The 20601-nt window shown below is 50.8% G+C and overlaps 2 protein-coding genes across 2 annotated transcripts in view; one reads left to right on the forward strand and one right to left on the reverse strand.

Annotated features, from left to right (window-relative positions):
* LOC142025982 (scavenger receptor cysteine-rich type 1 protein M130-like) overlaps positions 1-20601 on the reverse strand; it is a 329010-nt gene that overhangs the window by 53109 nt on the left and 255300 nt on the right. The window lies entirely within an intron of this gene.
* On the forward strand, positions 11512-15710 carry LOC142026119 (olfactory receptor 14A16-like). The gene is made up of 2 exons (XM_075018954.1): positions 11512-12407; positions 15647-15710. The coding sequence occupies exons 1-2, from the start codon at positions 11512-11514 to the stop codon at positions 15708-15710; spliced, it is 960 nt and encodes a 319-aa protein (XP_074875055.1).

The raw sequence follows: 20601 nt of genomic DNA on the forward strand, positions 1-20601 counted from the left end.
CGTCTGGATCTTTGGGTAATTGTGGGTTGTCCGGGTCATGATGAACCGTCTCTAGCACAGCTAATTCCCTCAGATATTGAATACCTTTTTCCATGGTGGTCCACTTGCTTGATTGACATATAACATCTTCCTTAAAGGGGTACCTTTCCTTCACACTTGACAGGAGTCGCCTCCAGAGGCTGATGGCTTGTGTCCCTCTTCCAATTGCCTTGTCAATGCCACCTTCCCTGGCAAGCGATCCCAGTTGCTTGGCTTCCCTACCTTCTAATTCCAAGCTATTAGCCCCATTGTCCCAGCATCGGAGGAGCCAGGTGATAATATGCTCACCTATACGGCGGCCAAAGTCTTTTCGCAAATCCCGCAGCTCACTCAAGGATAGGGACCAGGTTATTACCTCTGGTTCTGCCTCCTCCTCCGGTTCCCGTGATGACCCTGGTTCATCTTCATCCTTCGCTAAGCGAACTGATTTTTTTGTATATTTCTTTTTCTGTACGGGGGCAACTGATGCTGGTGCAGGTTGGTCCGCTGGTTCAGTTGCAGTATCGCTCACCAGGTTTTGGATAACCGCAGTGTCTGTCGATGAGGTTTGGGTAGCAGCAGTGCTCGTCGCTGGGGTTGGAGGGACTGCAGTGCCCGTCGCCGAGGTTTGGGTAGCTGCTGTGCTCCTTGCCGGGGCTGGAGGGGCTGCAGTGCCTGTTGTTGAGGTTTGGGTAGCCCGAGTTCTCATCGCCAGGGCTGGAGGGGTCATGGTGCCTGTCGCCAAGGTCTGGGTGCCTGCAATGCTCCTTGTCGGGGCTGGAGGGGCCGCAGCGCCTGTTGCCAAGGTTTGGGTGGCCGCGGTGCTCATAATATTGTTGTTAGGTCCAGAGACTTTCTCTTCCCCTTGAGGGTACTGAATGGTGTCAAACAGGGCTCGATAGGCATGGGCCAGGCCCCAGCACGTTGCAGTGATTTGTATCTCTCTGGAGCTGCCAGGGTGACAGCATACCTTTTCCAAATATTTTACTAGTTCTTCTGGATCCTGCACTTGTTCAGGGGTGAATTTCCAAAACATTGGAGGTGCCCACTTTTCCAGGTACCTGCCCATACTACCCCACACACCCTGCCACTCATAATTATCCAGCCTTGGGGCACACCTCTGGGTGATCTTCTTAAATAGCTGTTTAACCTTAAACGAGAGCTGAACCACATTCAGAAGTATGCTAATTCCTAGCAGTAGGGCTAGGACCGTGCTAGTCCCAACACTCCAGGAGTATTCAAATTTCTCAAAATTCTCAAACACCATTGTAACTGGACTGAAGGAGAAAGGAGAGGGGAAGAAAGGTACCCCACCCATAGACTGGTTTTCCATGGAGGAAAGGTAAATGGTATAATTATTAATAGTTTCCCACAAATGGCTCCTGCAGTATAAAGGTGACAATGCTAAGTGCAAATACCGGATTAATCCCACAGCTGATGACTTTATCATACCATAAACCAGAGTTATACCATACATCAAAGCGAAAACCTTAATCCACCTCCCACGGATGATAAGCAGTAGAAGAGGAACTACATACAGCAAGCGAGGAGATACATAACAGAGCCTTAAAAACCAGAGCAACAACTCTAATACATAAATCAACATAGTGAATGCTTAGAACAAATCTGTTTTAACGAGCTCTGGTCAGGTTTGTCGTTATCTCAACCCTTCGTGCCCCACGTTGGGCGCCAAAAGGACTGTCGTGGTTTAACCCCAGCCAGCAACTAAGCACCACGCAGCCGCTCACTCACTCCCCCCGCACCCAGTGGGATGGGGGAGAAAATCAGGAAAAGAAGTAAAACTCCTGGGTTGAGATAAGAACGGTTTAATAGAACAGAAAAGAAGAAACTAATCATGATAATGATAACACTAATAAAATGACAAAAGTAAGTAATAAAAGGATTGAAATGTACAAAGGATGCACAGGGCAATTGCTCACCACCCGCCGACCGACACCCACCCAGTCCCCGAGCGGCCAAAAACCCTCCCCCCCCCCCCCCCTTCCCAGTTCCTAAACTAGATGGGACGTCACATGGTATGGAATACACCGTTGGCCAATTTGGGTCAGGTGCCCTGGCTGGGCATGAGAAGCTGAAAAATCCCCAACCATAGTCTAAACACTACTGAGCAACAACTGAAAACATCAGTGTTATCAACATTCTTCACATACTGAACTCAAAACATAGCACTGTACCAGCTACTAGGAAGACAGTTAACTCCATCCTGGCTGAAACCAGGACAATGGGAAACCCACTGGCTTACATGGCATCCATCATAACCCCCATGCCCTTCTCCGCATGGAACTCCACAGCCAGTCAAGTCACATCCTGTCCTGATCCACGAGGTTTTTCTGCCCCAGTGCAGACCTTGCCCCCTTTCCCCTGTAAAACTTCTGGGGGTTTCTGTTGGCCAAATCCATAAGTGTGTCAAGGTCCCTCTAGGTTGAAACTCCAACAGATCAGCCTTTAAGTTTTGCGGGCCAGTGCATCAAAGAAGACAACAATATGGGGAATTGCCGCACAATACAATTAATGAAAAAGAATGATGTGATTAACGGAGCTGCTACCCAAAGTTGAAAACACCACAACAACCATCTCAGAAATAGGATACGAAACAAGAAATACAAGACCAATGTGGAAAGGATTAAGAGGGTAGGCTGTTCTTTTTGGCAGTTTTTGCAACAGTAAAAGAGAAGAACTTGGGTGGGGGGAGTAAAGAGAGAAGCAAATGACATGGCCAAGGTTGTTTGGTGTCAACTGTGAAGCAGCTCTGCACTTGATGCAAATTATTTCTGTGGTCAGGGAGAACCTGAGAGATTTCCCTCATTTGAAAACATGAAGGGGAAGGAAGGACAGCCTCTTTCAGCATGGAAGGGACCTCAGGAGGTTTGGGGAAAAAACTCCTGCTTAAAGCAGGCCCACACCAGATTACTCAGGGCTTTATCCAAAGACACCTTGGTCACTTTCTGGGATAGACCCCGCACAATCTCCCTGGGAAACAGCTTCCAGCATTTGACTATCCTCATGCTGGCAATGTATTTCTCTATATGTACACTAACCCCCTTCTTTGAGAGCCCATTGCCTCTTGTCCTTGTGTCTCCTACCATGGACATGAGCCTGACTCAGTCTTCCTGGGAACACTGCAATGCTGCTACATGTTTCGCCCAAGATCTTCCTTTCTCCAGGCTGGACAAGCCCAGCCCCCTCCGCCTCTCCTCACAGGTAAAGTGTTCCTGCCTCGGACCATTATGGGGGCCCTTTGCTAAACTGGCTCCACCTTGCCTACACATTTCCTGTACTGGGATCTGAAATCTGGACACAGTGTTCTGTATAATCTCTTCCCTCAGTCACCTGGCCGTGCTCCTGTTCGTACAGCCAACGGTGCAGCTGTCCTTCCTTGCTTCCAAGGCACACGGCTGCAACCTGTCCATCTCGCTGTCCACCAAGACCTTTCCAAAACACCTCCTTCCAGCCAGGCAGTACCCCGCCTGTGCCATTGCCAGGGTTAGTCTCCTGCAGAGACAGAAACTGGCATCACTCCTTGCGGGATTTCCTGACTTTCATGCCAATGCATGCTCTCCTCTTCCTTGAAGCCCTTCCCTGAGCACAGGGGCCTGGAGACCATTTCAGGAAAGACTCAGGCACAGCAGGCATTCATTCCTTCAGCCCCAGCTGTGCCTGCTGTTATCAAATCACCTTCCCCATTCAGCAGCAGCCCTGCATTTCTCTTGTTCAGCCTTGGTCTCTCCAGAAGTGACCGAAGGTCTTCTGTTTGCTTTTGACTTCCCTTGCAACCAGCATCTCCAGGTGAGCTTTTCTTTTCCTACACTCATGCCTCCACAACAAAGGCAACAGAAATTCCTGCTTTGCACCTGTCCTTGCTGACACCTCCTGGTCGCTGCTTCGTGGCCCTTGTCAGTGGCCTGTCTATGTGCTGTCCCAGCCCCATTGCCCAAACACGGTTCCACAGCCCCACTCTGCAGGCACAGCACGGGAAAGGGTACAGTCAGGGATGGGGAAAGTTCCCCCCATTGTGATCCCAATGGCAGCCTTCAGATCACAGTTCCCCCATGACCTTCCTACTTTTGCAGCTTCCCCAGCACCCAACCCATGCCCTGCTGAAACCTTGTCCCACATGGGGCTTTGCAGATAGCTCTGCTCCAGGATCTGCCAGGGTCTGCAGAGAGAGAGAGGTTGGGCAGAGCTGTCCATTTACAAAACCAGCCCTTGGCCCAGCAGGAAGGTGGAGATGGCCTCACAGCAAATCTCACCCTTAAATATAGGGTAACCAGGAAGCGCTGGAAATGGCCAATGAGAGACACTGGGAGTGACGAAGACACTGAGCCATCTTCCTCATCTGTCCATGGCACTAGGGGCACAGACCGTCCTCCTCCTCTCCTCTGCACCTGCATGTCTTCACTATTTTCCACAAGCCCTAGCCCTGCATGGTCACACAGTAGAAGCTCTACACAGATTTTTTTTTCTCCACTGGGCACTTTCATCACAGACCAGCTCCCCCTAAACACTTCCCAGTTCCCTTGAACTCTTTCCACCCCCCCTGTCATCGCCCCAGCACAGCCCAGTCTGGCATGGCCCCACAGCAGTGCCCACCACAGGGTGCGACAGAGCTCTGGGCACTCACCCCACAGCCCCAGACCCTCTGAAGGGCACAGCAGCTCCTCGGGGGTGGAGAGGGATGAGCCCCAGGGGTGGGAGGCATCTGCCGCACAAGGCCTGAGGAGATCCCCTTGTATGATGGAAATGCTGCTACGGAGGCCAGCTCTGTCACACAAGTGCCCATTGCCTGTCCTTGCCTGCAGCCACAGCCCTTACACACACAAGGACTCTAACCAAGCTTGAAGAGCACTCAGGCCTTCCTCCAACCCAAGGGTTCAGAAGAAAAGCATGGAAGTGGGAAGAGAGCAGCTCGGGAAAGACCAAGCGCTGGTGCTCCCTGGCACTGCTGCTCTGCTGGGACTCTTTTCTTCTTCCCCTCTGCACACAGGCACTGCTCCCTGCAGCTGCAGAGAAGGTCTTGGAGGAAGGATCTCAAAAAAAACAACTGACTGCAGGGCCCCTTATTTTGTTTAAACACACAGAGGGTATGGCTCCTCTTTTGCACAGCCTGCAGGGCACAGGAAGCCTGGATAGACTGTGAATTAGAAACTGGAGGAATAAAGACATTTCTTTGTGGAGAGCATTCAGATAAGTAAGATAAAGCAAAAGAGCAATCAAAACTCGCACTCAAAACCCAAAATCATCCTAAAAAACCCACCAGCATGGATAAATCCATGCTGGCCATGCCCAGTCACCTTCATCTTCCCAGAAATATCATGCAGGAGGACATGCTCAGGGACACACTGCTCTCCTATAGGAGGTCAAACAGCCTTTTCTTCCCCTGGTAATCCTCTGGTCTGTGTTGAAAGACAGCTGTCAACTCTTTTGGAAGCCATCAGGGACTTGTCCTGATCTTCATGATCTGTCAGAAGTGATGCAGGGTGAGTCTTGCTATGAAATTGGCTTGCTCCCTCCCCCGCCTTGGATGATTCCCCTCTGCTCCCAGGGGCTGTTCGAGGCTGAGTGTACTCAAGTAACCTCTGACTTGATCCCCACTTACTGCTGGTTCTTTTCCTCCAGGGTCCTGCCACCAGTCACAAAGGCCTGGCAGAAGGCGCAGCCAAAGAAGTCATTAAATTCCTCAGCCTTACCTGCTCCTACACTTAGGAGGTTCAGCAGCAGGCCCACATGATCCCTGTCTATTCTTTTATGCTAATGAACCCTGTCATTTCTTTTACGGTTAATGAACCAGTATCAGCTCATCTTGCTGCCTCTATCCTCCCCTGCAACTCTCAAGGCAATGGGACAATGGGGCTTTGGCATCTTCCCTACATCCTGGGACAAGGTTTCTACATTCTCTCTGCAGCTTTCCCTGCTCCCACCTCCTGCCTGCTGCCTTTTTGCCCTGGAGCTCAGTCAGTTCACACAAGCAGCCTCCTGAGATGGTTGCTTCTCTTCAAGGGTGTTTGGGGAGATCCTTCTTGTGCTTGCAGGAGGCTGTCCTGTATGGCCTATCAGATTTCCCATGCTGCTTCCCCCTTCAGAGCTGCTTCCCATGGCACCACTTGTCTCAGTCTCCTGAGTGTGACAAAGTCTTCTCCTCTGGAGTCCCAGGTCTGTGCTCTGCTGCTGGCCTTGCTCACTGCCCTTTGGTGTCTCATCCCCCACTAATTCATGGCCATGACAGCCAAGGCTGACACTGTACATCATCACATCCTTAACCAGCTTTTCCTTGTTTGCCAGGATCAGGTCCAGGTGAGAATCACCCTTGGTGGCCCACCTAGCAGTTGTCTGAAGAAGTTGTCCCAAGAGCCAGATTCAGGCTGTTGGCACCCTGTTGCTTTGCTTTGCCAGGGAATGCCAGGGCACTTAAGTTCACCATAGGAACCTGCTCATGAACCTGGAGACTTCCTGGGGTTGATGACAAAAGACCTTTTCTGTTTCCTCTCCCTGAGCAAGCAGCTTGTAACTGCAAACACAAGGTCACTCTTGCTGACTCCTGCTCTGGTCCTAAATGACAAAAGTTAGGCCAACATGTTGTCTGTCACGTAGAGGACGTCCACAAATCCAAGCTTCCCTTTCATACATGGGGGATACTCCTCATCGTCCCTGCTGCTCCCTGGGCAGAGCCTGTATGCCTCCATTGCAGCACCACAGCTCAGCAACCTGTCCCACCTCGTACCATCTGGTCCAAAAAAGTCACAAAAACATCACGGTTCTGTGACAAGCCATGGGTCTCCAGGTCCTCCTGGCAGTGCGCATTTGGGCCACAGCATCTCAGCTGTGACAGTGTAGTGGACCACACACTTCTCACAGGGAAACCTGAACACTGGTCCTGACCAGAAAAATATTGAACATCGAGTTCTTAGGGCTGCGCTGCACCGTGCTGCACGTACAGCACGGCCATCAAACCTATGCTATGCTGCACAGATCCCTTGGCCACAGGACAGCCTCAGCAGCAGGTTGTCACACAAGAGCCTGCAGGCAGGTCCCACTCTGTGCTGGACATTACGCCTCCTGCGTGGCCTTGCCTGTATCTAACCGTGCAGCAAGATGTTCTCATGAAAACATCGTTTCTGTTTCACTGTTGAGATGATGAGTTGTTTCTTTTGTAAGAAAATCCTATAGCAGCTTGAATGACCAAAACAGGAGACTGTCTTCTATGGATGGGGTCTGCATGCTTTGCTGCATTTGGGCCAAAGGCCCGCTCAATGCTACACCACCTGGGAGTCCCCCCATCTAAAGGGACCGAAGATGATCTGCATGATTCTCTCCTTAGAGTGTTAACGATGATGAACATAACTTTAAAAGGTAGTTCACAGTGTCCGAATCCCTTTCTTATTGGGGTCATAACAGACCAGCACCTCCTAGGGAAAAAAACACTCTCAGCACCTTTGGATGCAGCCCCTGTGGTTCCCATAGACTGGTAAGGGTGTAGTTTGCTTGAGTAACCCCATCCACTGCTGGTTGTTCTCCTCCAGAGTCCTGCCTCACAGCTCAAAGGCCTGGGAGATCTGCCTGGTAGTAACCGAGGCCATGACATAGAGTACCTCAGATCTATCTAGACCTAATCTTTCTCAATTCGCCAGTGGTCCTACCTTATCTTTTTTTCTCCTGTAACAGTTCCTGAAGTACCAAAAGTTCATCTTGGTGCCCTTGAATTCCTTTCTGAGTTTCTACTGAGTTTTGATATGGACCATTGGTGTGCTTGGAGAATGCTGTCCTTGAAGACAAGATGTATCCAGGAACACTCTGAAAATTCTTGGTCTTTCCGTTGATTGGATGATCAAGGGAGTGAGTAAAAACCCCTGTGCGACTTTGCTTCATGTTCATGCAATGCCAGCAGCTCCTGGGTGGGAAAGGGACAGACCTTGCCTGTCTGATGGCATCTGATGACTGATGCCTCTGTCTGATGGCATCAGTCAAGGGCACACAGGCACCAAATCGCACTCTCTGCGATGCCGTCTGGAGTGTCTGTGATGTACCACCCTGAATGGGAATTGCTTTCCTGTAGGTCCTGTGAGGTCCATGCCAGCCTTGACATCTGGTGCAGCTCTGTGGCCCAGGAGTTGGACATTAAATAGAGTACCTGTCCTGAATTCTGTTAGGCAATGTGGAGACGAACATGGGTCACATGCCGTTCTAGTCAGTGGAGGTATAGTAAATTCAGCTGATGGAAAAGAGGGAGACCCAGCTCTAGCTATGCTACATGACTGCAGTCATTCATATGAATACCTGTATAAACTGCCATGAAGAGAAGGAGTAGGAAAAGGTTCTTTTGGCCTTTATTTGGGCTTAAGCTGTCATGTCACTTGGCCATAGGAATTTCCCACCAGGCTCATACAGGATTCCTGAGATGTTGCCCTGTAGGGTTTAGGGTTTACTTCCGCGGGGTCCGGACGATAGAACACCAATATGATGATTAAAGTTGCCCCCTTTATTGAGCCTAGCTGATCATTCTTATACAATTCTCTAAGTTGTTTAGAAACTCTGATTGGTTGCTGCATGCAAGCATTTGGTGTCCACGCGCACGAGCATAAACTGTGATTGGTTACATCGGTACTGTCCATGCACACAAACGTAAGATAAAGTAAGTTATACCCGCTCTGTACACGCGCATAAACATAGGACATAATTGGCCATATTAATTAGAGCATGCAAGACTTGTCTTAGTCCAATTGGTCAAGATAAGCCCCTGAACTGAGGTTGTTTGTGCCAAGTTCCATTTATCGTGGAATACACATCTGTGTTCTTCTAATTGGCATCTTTCTTTTTTTGTCTTCTTGTTTATTCTGTTCAAGGCCTTCTAAAGGCTTCTGGAATGCTCCTGTGACTGTGAGCTACTTTCAGGCCCGATAACTAAGTTCCATATAATTGAACCCTACATTGCCCTGTCGCTATGAACTTCTCCATTACAGTTTGCTGTTACCTACATGTACCTTGGTCCAGCTCTGGCAACTCACATGTAACCAGGTATTTGTGACTGAACACCTGACTCCTGCCTTCCATCTCCATTAATTCAGAAGGGACCTGAGAGAAGGAGCTCACATGCAGGTGCCTATTTTGTGCCCACCTGAAAAGAGTCAAGAGGAATCCCACCTCCTGTGGCTTTGTGGAGTGCATGGGAGAGAGCTGAGTCTCCTCCAAATGCCATGAGTAGAAATGCAGATGAAACCCCTCCATTGACCAAGAGATCGCTTCTGCCTGTAGGTGTAAAGGAGATCCCTGCCTTTCACTGTCTGAGTATCATGTCTAAAAAATAACACAAAAAAAGTGGTACATTAAAAGTAACTCAGAGAGAAGGATTATATTTTTGGAAAGAAAAAAAATGTCACATGTAGATGTAGATTTTTCTCTGAGTGGAAAATTTTATTTCATTAAAGAAGTGGCTCTCTGCCGCTGAGGGAGGGAACATCAGTGATTGCCTCAGCCTGTTTCTCAGCAGGTTCCCCTGGAGCCCCAGGGACACCTGGAGGGAGCCCAGAGGGGGCAGAGAAAGGGCTGCCTTGGGCTGCTCCTCTGCTGCTGAGCTGGGCTGGGCTCCTGGGCTGGAGGGAGCTCATGGCAAGCAGGCAGCACTGCCGAGAGACAGCTCTGCCGAGGAGCAGCTCCTCTGCAAAGCGCAGCAGGGCCGAGGGCACTGCCTGCAGGCACCGAGCGGAGAGGAGTGATGCAGAGAGATTTTAAAGGCGGTCTGGGGTGAGAGGATGCAGAGAGCTGACTCAAAGAGAATTCTTCACAGCCCTCTGCACAGTAAGTCTCTGGGTGCAGGAAAAGCTGTGTGCTGGGGCAGGGACTCTGCCGCTGGTCAGGGTAAGGACTCAGCCTGCCTGGGGAACTGTAACAGCAGAGTGGGGAGAAGCTGTGGGTGGAAGAAACAGCTCGCAGCAGGGCAGGGTCCTTCTGCTGACAAGAAGGTGCTGTGTGGGTCAGGGCAGCTCACAGCTCCAGATCATCCCCAGGACATTTCCAAGGGCACTTTTCAAGGGGAAGGTCAAAGCAGGGTTTGCTATAAAGTTAAGGGGCTTTCCAGAGTCTGTGTTTTCTGTTTCCTAGTCTTGGGGAATTTGGGGGGAGAAATGCAGAAGGATGTGTCTTGCTTGAACCAGTCCCTGAGACTCCTGAGCTGTAACTTGGAGTGATCAGTAATTCTGAGAGGAGCCTCCTGAAGTAGAGCACAGGGACTGAGAACAACTGCCTGGCTGTGCTGGTGTCTGGGAGGTGGCATGCACAGCTGGGTGAGGGTAACTCTTTCCTGAGACTGCAGCTGCCTCTCCCCTTGCCTCTCTGAGCCAGTCAATCTCTGCTCTTTTCCTTGGTTCTCACTTGTCTGTGTTACTGTTATCTTGGTGCTGCTGTCATGTTCTCTGGGAATGGGAGTTTCAGCTGCAGAGTCACACACTGATCTTGTGGGTCCTCCCATGCAGGTGTGACCATGGGAACAAGTGTCCTAGCTTTCCTATCATCTGAGGGGTTATGCTCAATGGTGTCTGTGGGGCTGGGGAATGAGCTGATTCTCCCTTACAGAGATGCCATCACATCAGGTCACTTGGCTATCAGGTCCGAGTGTCCTTCCAAGCTGTTAGCTGCCCTGCAGGATGCAAACCTGTCTCAGAGCATCTTTCTGTTATCTGAAAGACCCATGGAGAAGCACAGAGATGCTAGGACTGAGGAAATGCTGTTGGTTGGTGAAATGAGTCCGGTGTGTTCTTGGCTAGAAGCAGGGTGCTGAGACTTTTAGAAAGGGAGAGACATTTGGTGGTCTGCAGTGGATGTCTCTGCTCTCAGCTGTGTCTGGTGGCTTTTCAGGGTAAAACAGGGGAGCGTGGTCACCCTCCGTCTCAGAAAGGTGCAAGCACAGTGCAAGTGGGAACTAGACAGAAGGACAGAGCAGCTCCCCCTCTCTCTGCACTAAGCCACAGGCAATCCTCTTGAGTTGCCTGGCTCACGTTGTTATCCCAGAGTGCAGCAGAAATGCTGAAGGATCTCGAGATCTTAGAAAACTCCCCAGGGGCAATGTTGGCAGCTGTAAAAAACCCTAGAATGCTTCAACTGCTTTTACCCTCGTGCTTCTTTAGCACTGGGAGTGCAGATGCTGACAAGCCCTTCCGCGCTAGGAGCGGTTTCAGCTGACAAAGTCAAACACCAGACTGGCCCCTGCCTGCAATGATCCCATGAACCCACTGCTGCAGAGCAGGGCTGGCTTTTCACGAGCCCATGGGCAGAGGTCCTGCTCTTCATTGCACACTCAGCCAGCACCAAGCAGGGCTCAAGCCACAGGCCTGAAGGAAGGTCTCCGGGAAAAGGAAAAGGGTCTGTGTGTGTGAGAGTGGGAGGGTCTATGGGAAATGGCTTTGATATTGCTCCGAGAATAATGCCCTGACTCTTCACTGTCTTTTTTCTACTTTGACAGCACCCCATTCCCAGAGGATGAAAATGTCCAACAGCAGCTCCATCACCCAGTTTCTCCTCCTGACATTTGCAGACAGACGGGAGCTGCAGCTCTTGCACTTCTGGCTCTTCCTGGGCATCTACCTGGCTTCTGTCCTAGGAAACGGCCTCATCATCACTGCCATAGCCTGTGACCACCACCTCCACACACCCATGTACTTCTTCCTCCTCAACCTCTCCCTCCTCGACTTGGGCTCCATCTCCACCACTGTCCCTAAAGCCATGGCCAACTCCCTCTGGAACAACAGGGCCATCTCCTATGCAGGATGTGCTGCCCAGGTCTTTCTGTTTGTCTTTTTGATCTCAGCAGAATATTTTCTTCTCACTGTCATGGCCTATGACCGCTACGTTGCCATCTGCAAACCCCTGCACTACGGGACCCTCCTGGGCAGCAGAGCTTGTGTCCACATGGCAGCAGCTGCCTGGGGCACTGGTTTCCTCAATGCTGTGCTGCACACTGCCAGTACATTTTCACTACCCCTCTGCCAAGGCAATGCTGTGGACCAGTTCTTCTGTGAAATCTCCCAGATCCTCAAGCTCTCCTGCTCAGATGCCTACCTCAGGGAAGTTGGGGTACTTGTGGTTAGTGCCTGTTTAGCATTTGGGTGTTTTGTTTTCATTGTGCTGTCCTATAGGCAGATCTTCAGGGCTGTGCTAAGGTTCCCTTCTGAGCAGGGACAGCACAAAGCCTTTTCCACGTGCCTCCCTCACCTGATTGTCGTCTCCTTGTTTTTAAGCACTGCCATGACTGCCTACCTGAAGCCCCCCTCCATCTCCTCCCCATCCCTGGACCTGCTGGTGGCAGTTCTGTACTCGATGGTGCCTCCAGCCGTGAACCCCGTCATCTACAGCATGAGAAGCCATGAGATCAAGGATGCCCTGAGAAAATTAATCACTGGATGCTTTTTAGAAGGAATAAACTGCCTCTTGTCTTCTGCATAGCAGAATGTCTTTTGCTGGTCTTTTTATGGTGATTTTGGGTGTGGTTTTATTCCTTCTCTTTCACTTTGTTTTACTTACCTGAATGCTTTCCACAAAGAAGTGTCTTTATTCCTCTGGTTTCTAATTCACAGTCTATCCAGCTTTTTTGTGCCCTGGAGGCTGTGCAAATGAGGAGCCATAAGCTCTGTGTGTTTAAACAAAATAAGGGGCCCCGCAGTGACTTGGTTTTCCAAGTTTCTTCCTCCAATACCTTCTTTGCAGCTGCAGGGAGCAGTGCCTGTGTGCAGAAGGGAGGAGGAAAAGAGTCCTGGCACAGCAGCACCAGGGATCAGCAGCGCTTGGTCTTTCCCGAGCTGCTCTCTTCCCACTTCCATGCTTTCCTTCTGAACACTTTGGTTGGTGGAAGGCCTGTGCAGGTTACAGTCCTGCTGTGTGTCAGGCCTGTGGCTGCAGGCAAGGACAGGCAATGGGCACTTGTGTGACAGAGCTGGCCTCCATAGCAGCATTTCCATCATACAAGGGGATCTCCTCAGGCCTTGTGCGGCAGATGCCTCCCACCCCTGGGGCTCAGCCCTCTCCACCCCTGAGGAGCTGCTGTGCCCTTCAGAGGGTCTGGGGCTGTGGGGTGAGTGCCCAGAGCTCTGCTGCACCCTGTGGTGGGCACTGCTGTGGGGCCATGCCAGACTGGGCTGCACTGGGGAGAGGGCAGGAGAGGTGGAGGGAGATCAGGGGAGGTGGGGTAAGTTTAGGGGGAGCTGGTCTGTGCTGGAAAGTGCCCAGGAGAGAAAAATATCAGTGTATAGCTTTTAGTGTGTGACCACGCAGGGCAAGGACTGACGCTGGGAGTTTGTGGTGCAGAGGCAGGGCTTGTGGCAAGCATGGAAGACATGCAGGTGCAGGGGAGAGGAGGATTCTGGTCTGTGCCCTTGTTGGTCAGACTGCGAAGGTGGGTCAGGGCCTTTGTCACCCTCAGCATCTCTCATTGGCCATTTCCAGCACTTGCTGGTCACCTCAGTTTTACAGGTGAGTTTTGCTGTGAGGCCACCTTCCTCTTCCTGCTGGGCCAAAGGCTGGTTTGGGGGAACAGACAGCCCTGCCCAGCTTCTCTCCTTCCCCAGACCCTGGCAGAACCTGGAGCAGAGCTGTCTGCAAAACCCCATGTAGGACAAGGCTGTGGCAGGGCAGGGTTTGGGTGCTGGGGAAGCTGCAAAAGTAGGAAGGTCATGGTGGAACTGTGATCTGAAGGCCATCTTTGCGATTGCAGTGGGGAAACGGCCCCACCCTTGACTCTCCCCTTTCCCATGCTGTGCCTGCAGAGTGGAGCCGTGGGACCGTGTGTGGGCAGTGGAGCTGGGCCTGCCCAGGGACAGGCCACTGACAGGGGCCTGAAGCAGCTGCCAGGAGGTGCCATCATGGACACTTGTTCCAAGAATTGTATACCAGAGGCTAATCCCTGAGAACTCATAGCTATTTTTGTCATGTAAAATGAAAAATGAGAGGGCTTTATTTCATCATCATGAGTACAGAATAGTTCCCTTGCAGCACTGTCCTGTTACTGTTATTACTGATAGTGCCACTAATTCCAAAACATCCTTGAGAGCTTCTATATTATTCCTCGGCTCCAAACCTCAGGCTGCTCAGACACAGAAAGTACCACCTCTAAATCTCTGCAAACTAAATCTTTTGCCCCAGGACACTTCTAGCCATCATATCAGCACACTGCCTGGTCTCCATTTTTTATCTGGGTGAAGTCAGGGTGCTCTCTCGCAAAGCCTTCCCTACAAAAGTCTTTTCTACCTGCTGATCCTGCTTGTATCACCTCACACAACATACAGCTCCATCTTCCTTCTGCAGAGCTCCATGGGATGGACAGTTTTCCTGCTCCTTTCATGAGAAAAGTTGAAAAACAGGAGACACTCCTTGCCAGGAAGCCAGAGACTTGGGTGTTGCTCAGCTGCTTCTTACTGGCACTTCATTCAGACTCTGTTGTGGTGTGTTTGGTGCTTTTCTGTGGCTACTCTTTCTGCAGAGAAGATCTTAAAAAGACAATGATTTCATACAAGATGGTCATAAAGGCCCTGTTGTAGACAGCAACGTTTGCCATGAGCTCTGGAGAGAGCCAGGAAGATAGTTAATAAGCACCAGGAATATGCAGGAATGTCAAGGTCTCTGCTGAAGAGTGAGTGGCTCTGAGCAGCAGTGATTGGCCGTGTGTAGGGCTCAGAGAGAGGGTCAAGGGATGTCAGTGAGAAACAAGGAGGTGGCTGATGGCTTTAGCAAATCCTGAAACTGTATCTGAGCCCAGAAATGGCAAGCAGTGGATGCCTGTGGATGGGGAAGAGGAGGAGGTGTGTCCTGGGAAGACGTCAGGAAGGAAGACACCTCTTCTGCAAGTCAGGGATGAAAGAGATTATTCTATGACAATGTGCATGCCTAGAAAATGGAGAAGGCCCACTGCTGAGGGTGGCTATCATGCCAAATGAACTGACCTTGCTCTTTTCCTGCTTCACTTCCCATACTTGGATGGACCTCAGGAACCATCTGTGAGTGTGGAGGATGCACAGACCTCCTGGGGTGAAGTTTCATCACTGCAGGGGAAGAGGGAAGGGTTTGTGAGACACGTTGTAGTGCAGGGAGAGAGCAGTGCATGTAAGAATTCAAGCGAGCCTGGGGCTCGAGGAGCACATCTTGGGTGCTAGAGGAACATAAACAAGGCTTTGAAAGAAGCCAGATGGGTTGCAGGGAACTCAGAGACATTGCCTAACCCTCAGAAAACTACAGCTTTTTGTTTGAAGAACAGTGAGGACAGAGAGTTATCAGTAAACGTTGGGATATCATGGGCTCAGAGTGAGTTGGGGAAGCAGGGTGGAGAGTTAAAATCTGCAGAGATACGATCACTGACATAGGCCAGTATAGGACAGCCTGTGGTGGGGAAAGCCAAGGGCTTTGGTAGGGCTGGGACCCAGAACTGAGGTCTTTGTTCTCTTGGCTAGAGCTGTTGTCTTGTGGGCTGAGTGGACTCCATGTATGTCAGCCCTGGCATGATTGCCTATGTGAATCCCCCCTCCATCTGCTCCCCCTCCCTGGATCTGGTGGTGGCAGTGCTGTGCTCACTGGTGCCTCCAGTTGTGAACCCTCTCATCTATAGCATGAGCAACAGGAAGCTCAAAAAAGCCCCGAGGAAAGTGATTTCATGGACATTTTTCAATACCGGTAAACTTCCAGTCTTTTTCGACAAGTGATTCCCATACTAGGCCCATGCTTTGTTGTATTATCATTGTTGTTATTGCTCTTTGGGGTTTCATGTTCATAGACCAATATTTGGACTTCCCATACTTCATGTGAAGCATGAACTTCCGCTGTCTCACCTGGAGGACCATATAAAAATGTGTCTTTGTAACACTGCGTCCAAGCTGACTCCCTCGTAGCATCTCTGTAATGAAAAGGGATCTTCCCTGTGCACTGCCGTATGGTAGGGCTATTTTTCCAAGCCTTGTGTCAGGAACAGGCCTGAGATACTGCACCTCAAAATGGTTTATTGATCCATGGTTTTAAGGGCAAAGAGCTCATTGTCATCTTGTGACCTGCTAGAGGGGTGGACTTAGGACTCACCTGTTGGTGCCTGGTGACAGTGGAGATGAGGAGTGGTCACTGAGGTACAAACCCAGTCCTTTCCCACATGTGACAGGGCAGAAGATGTCTTCCAGGAGGGGAATCTGTAGCTGTCTGGATATCCCAAGGGATCTCCATGGGCAGCGTGTGCCTGGGATGTGACTAGAGCTCCACAAAGTGAGAGATTGCCCAGGTGGACTTATGCAAAAGTGTTAATTCCAGGTATTGACAGGGAAAGGAGGACTCTGCAATCACAGGGCAGGCAGTGGGAACCCAGCTGGCATGGGGGAAGGGGGCTGGAGAGATGCAAGAGCTGGCTGAGGAGCTCCAGGGCCAGGACTGTCATGCTGCCCTGGGGCATGGGGCTGGTGGGGGCAGAGAAGGGGCAAATGCAGTCAGTGTTGGGGATCACCTATCATATGAACACAGAAGAGCCAGAGAGTGAGTGGCCATACAGCCCAACCCTGAGGAAGGACCTTTGCTGCATGGTCACCCCTGTCGTCCTCCAGGTCTCTAGGATACCCAGCTCTGCTGCCATTACTAATACAAAGGGAACCAGTTTCATACCAACACTCGTTACACATCAAGTCCCATAGCTCTTGCCACAGCCAGACTCTCAGCCAAGCCCATTCTCAGACACCTCCAGCTAGATCAGGTGCTTGTCTCCACAGATTTTGAAAATCTCCACTGATAGAGATCTCACCAGCTGGCCTGGGTCCTTGCTCCAGTGTTTGGCTCTGAGGCTTTTTTCCTAGCCATGGCTTTCTCAGCCTCTCCTTGTGCACAATGTGCTCCAGGCCCCAACCATCCTTCTGGCCTCTGCAACTTTCTCTCCAGTCTGTCAGGGTCTTCCTTGTGCTGGTAAGCCCCATACCAGACACAGCAGTCCTGAGGTGGTCATCCTGTAGTGGGTTAGCCTTGCCCAACACCCAGACACCCACCCGGCTGCCCACTCACACCTCCAACTCAAAAGGACAAAGGGAGAAAATAAGATGGAATAGCTCATGGGTCATAGTAAAGACAGGGAGATCACTTACTAATTACTGTCACAGGCAAAGAAGCCTTGGCTTGGGGAAGACCAATTTAATTTATGCCAAGTAAAAAAGGTGTGGATTGTGAGAAACAATGACAAAATTATTCAAGTCCATTGCCCTCACACTTTCCCCCAAGCTCAAATTACTCCCTTGCTCCAGGTTCTTCTACTTGGGAGATCCCAAGGTCGGGGTGAGGTGGGGAAACAGGAGGAGGCAGCTAAAGTCTGCAGGGAAACTGGCACAGGCATAGGACAGTGTAGGACTGTCTGTGGTGCAAACACGGCCTTTGTGCTGCTGCCTTCCTCCCTTTTGCCAACACAACTGAAGTCCTTGTCATCTCCACGGTGGCGGCTGTCTCTTCCACTGAAGCCCATGCAAGGACACCGGTTCCTTACAGCCCCAGGCCCTTGTTCCCTCCTCACCGACTCCCAAAACTGCCTGGGAGGTGTCCTACCACTGTCCTTCACTCGGCATCACACCCCCCACACACATCAAACTGCTTCCAAGAAGAGCTGTAAGCGTCCCATGAAGGAAAGGATCCCCCTTCCAGGGGGATGGGGCTCAGGGCTTGGCCATGCTGCTTGGTGAAACACATTTAGGGCTTTCACAGCCACCTCCACAACTGATCTTCCACCTGTAACCAGTGTCTCCGACTTCCTGTTTCACCAGCCCCCAGGGACAGTCTCCTTGTCTGGTCATTCCCTTCACGGTCTCTTCAGTGATGTTCCTCAGTGGCGCCCACTAACACCCTCCGAAACTTGGAAGTTTGCTGCTGGATTTTACTTCCTGAAAGGCTTGTTCAGTCTTTCAGGATCTGCAGTTCAGGAACTTGGCACCAGAGGGCTCATTAACATGCAAACTCCCTAACGAGCCAAGGCTCTGTGCATAGTTTTCCTTTAGGTCTTCAATTCTTATGTGGTTAATTAGAGAGATTTCAAGAGTGTAGCCAAAGTGGAAAGATTTTAATACTAAACAATAAGAAAGAATTCTTTTTCCCCCCTACTTTTCTTTATTTTTCTGCTCAGGCAGCATGTGATATCAGAAATCCTCAATTCATATTGATCCTCCTAATGGAGTTTGAATGATTACAAAAATCAAGACCCTTTCCGTCTTAACAATCTATGGTCATTCTTCATCCCTAGCCCCAGCCCCACCTTTTCCCTCAACCACCTGGCACTTACAGCAGCCTTGTTCAAATCTGAGCTTTCTTCACTGAAGTCTGTAGCTGCATGCTTCAGCCCGTGGGCACCAACTCCCTCCTGCTTGGAGACCGAGCTGCACACAGACACGCAGTGATGTAATACACTCAACGGCTGTATATTAAGTCCACGTTACCTCCTCTGAAGTCCACTTCCTACAGCAGATAGCCTTAGGCGAACAAAAACCACATTTTTGTGTAAGCAGAGATCCCAGGACCCCCCAAAACACTCCCTGCCCTGGACTCTGTCTGTCCATGTCCGCTCTTTGCACACAGCAAGTCACACATTGAAGTCACGAGCTCCCCTGATTGACAGAAGGGAAAAAAGAGACAAAGTGCATGAAATGCTCTCTTTTGAAGAGCCAAACAGGCACTAAGCCCAATGTATCTGGGACAGAGGAGCGTCTTCAAGCAGACTCTGCAATACCTAGACCCAGGCATTTTTCATTCCCTGCAGGGTAAAGTACCTGTGGCTCCATTTTCAGTGAAGGCAGGGATGAGAGTGATCCCCTCTAATGTTGGGCACCTTGGGTACTGTTGCCCAGGCTTCTTTTTCTACCCGTATTAGGTAGTCATCCATTATGGTCCAAAAACCCCCATGGCACTATGTCTAGTTGAGGCTTGACTATCTCCATTGTGGAGATCCCACAGCCTTCCTGGGTGCACGTTCCCAGTGCCAGACAGACCTTATAGTGCAGATTCTTTTGCTTTTAAGCCTAGTCAGAATTTCCCATGGCCCAACTTTTTCCCACGGCTTCTCATCCTCCCACTGTGCCCACCTGGGAAGAGTCTGACTCATCCTCATCTGCACCATCTCAAAAGCTAGCCAGAGACAGTGACAGTATCATCTTCCTTAGGCCAGCCTTGAATTTCTGACATCCTTCTCTTTGGCCCAGTGATATCGACCGGTCTTCAGCAGACTCCCCATTTCCAGCAGTTGGAGGTTGTTGCACTTGTGGGCCTAAACCCATGTCTATAACCGCCATGCTGATCCCCACCAGGTCCCACTCAAGCTTCAGGAGATAACTAGGGATGTCCTCACACCAGTGTATTGTCTGTACCGTTTCTGCAGTCACTCCATGGGGAATGGAGGTGAGCAGCTTTGATGCACATGTGCATCCACAGAGGCAGCTCCTCACACGCTCTTCTCTACAAAACAGACTGTGGCAGAGGGGCCTAGTTCTACCTTTAATTACTTATGAGATGCCCCCATCACCCTGGGAAGGTGTTTTCTGCAGGGGTAGAAATCATTTCCGTTGCTCTCAGTGAAAGTAGTGACCCATGGAGGTGTAATGACTGTCAGCTAAATGGCAGTCATACTTGTGAGTTACCCACCAAAAAAGAAACTGTACTGTGCTAAAAAAGGAGGAGTGCAGTTTCAAAGTGCAGATCTCCCTAAGTCCTCTGCCTTTCTTAGCCCAGATGTGGAGAAAGTGACAAAGGAGGTGTGATGCATAAGTATCCTGACTCGGATGACCAAACCAAGGACTCTCTGATACCACGACGGTATCACAGATATCCCAAAGGGAGAGCTGTGCCTTGCTGGAGGGCAACCTACAGCCTGGCAGGACTCCCGTTAGAGGACAATAACACAGTGTTGGTTTAAAGAAGACGTGGGACTCATAGCCATATGATGTAGGCTATAGACGTAGGCGCATGACGTACATTGCCTGGAGCCCCACAGGTTAGAAGGGGTCTTGGGCACCTCCATGCAGACACTTCCATGCCAGGACCAACAGGGTCAAGTGTCTGAAATGCAACTGAATGCCCCGTCCCAAGGAGCCTGGGAGCTAGAACAGGAGCAGCAGGCACAGATGGGGAAAACAAGGAGCAACAGTGTCATCCTCCTGCCGAGGGACAGACAGATGGGCAGCCAGGAGACCCTCCACCTTACCCAGCTGTGCACACCACCTTCCACAGCAGCATCACAGGGCAGTCTCTTTCAGCCCCTTTCTCCGGCAGAGGGGAACGTGCACAATGGGGGAGAGATGCAGGTGATATGCTCCTCTACTTGGGGTCCTGCTGCAGAGGAGACAGCTCTGGGCTGTGCTTGACCCCTCAAGTAACCCTTACCAGGCCTCATCCTGACCCCAACCTGTGCATCAACTTCCTGGCTTGACCCTGGACCTGTCCATCATCAGAACCTCGCCAGATGACCTGGACTCTGAACTGCCTCCAGCTGCCAGCCCCCTGGCCTGCCCTGCTCCCTTGGTGGCAGCTCAGGCTGGTGAGGCCCCCTCCCTGCTCACCTGGGGATACCCCTCACTTCCCAGCTAGCTCTGCCTTCCA

Source organism: Buteo buteo, chromosome 31 (assembly GCF_964188355.1).
Source record: "Buteo buteo chromosome 31, bButBut1.hap1.1, whole genome shotgun sequence".
Taxonomy (NCBI): domain Eukaryota; kingdom Metazoa; phylum Chordata; class Aves; order Accipitriformes; family Accipitridae; genus Buteo; species Buteo buteo.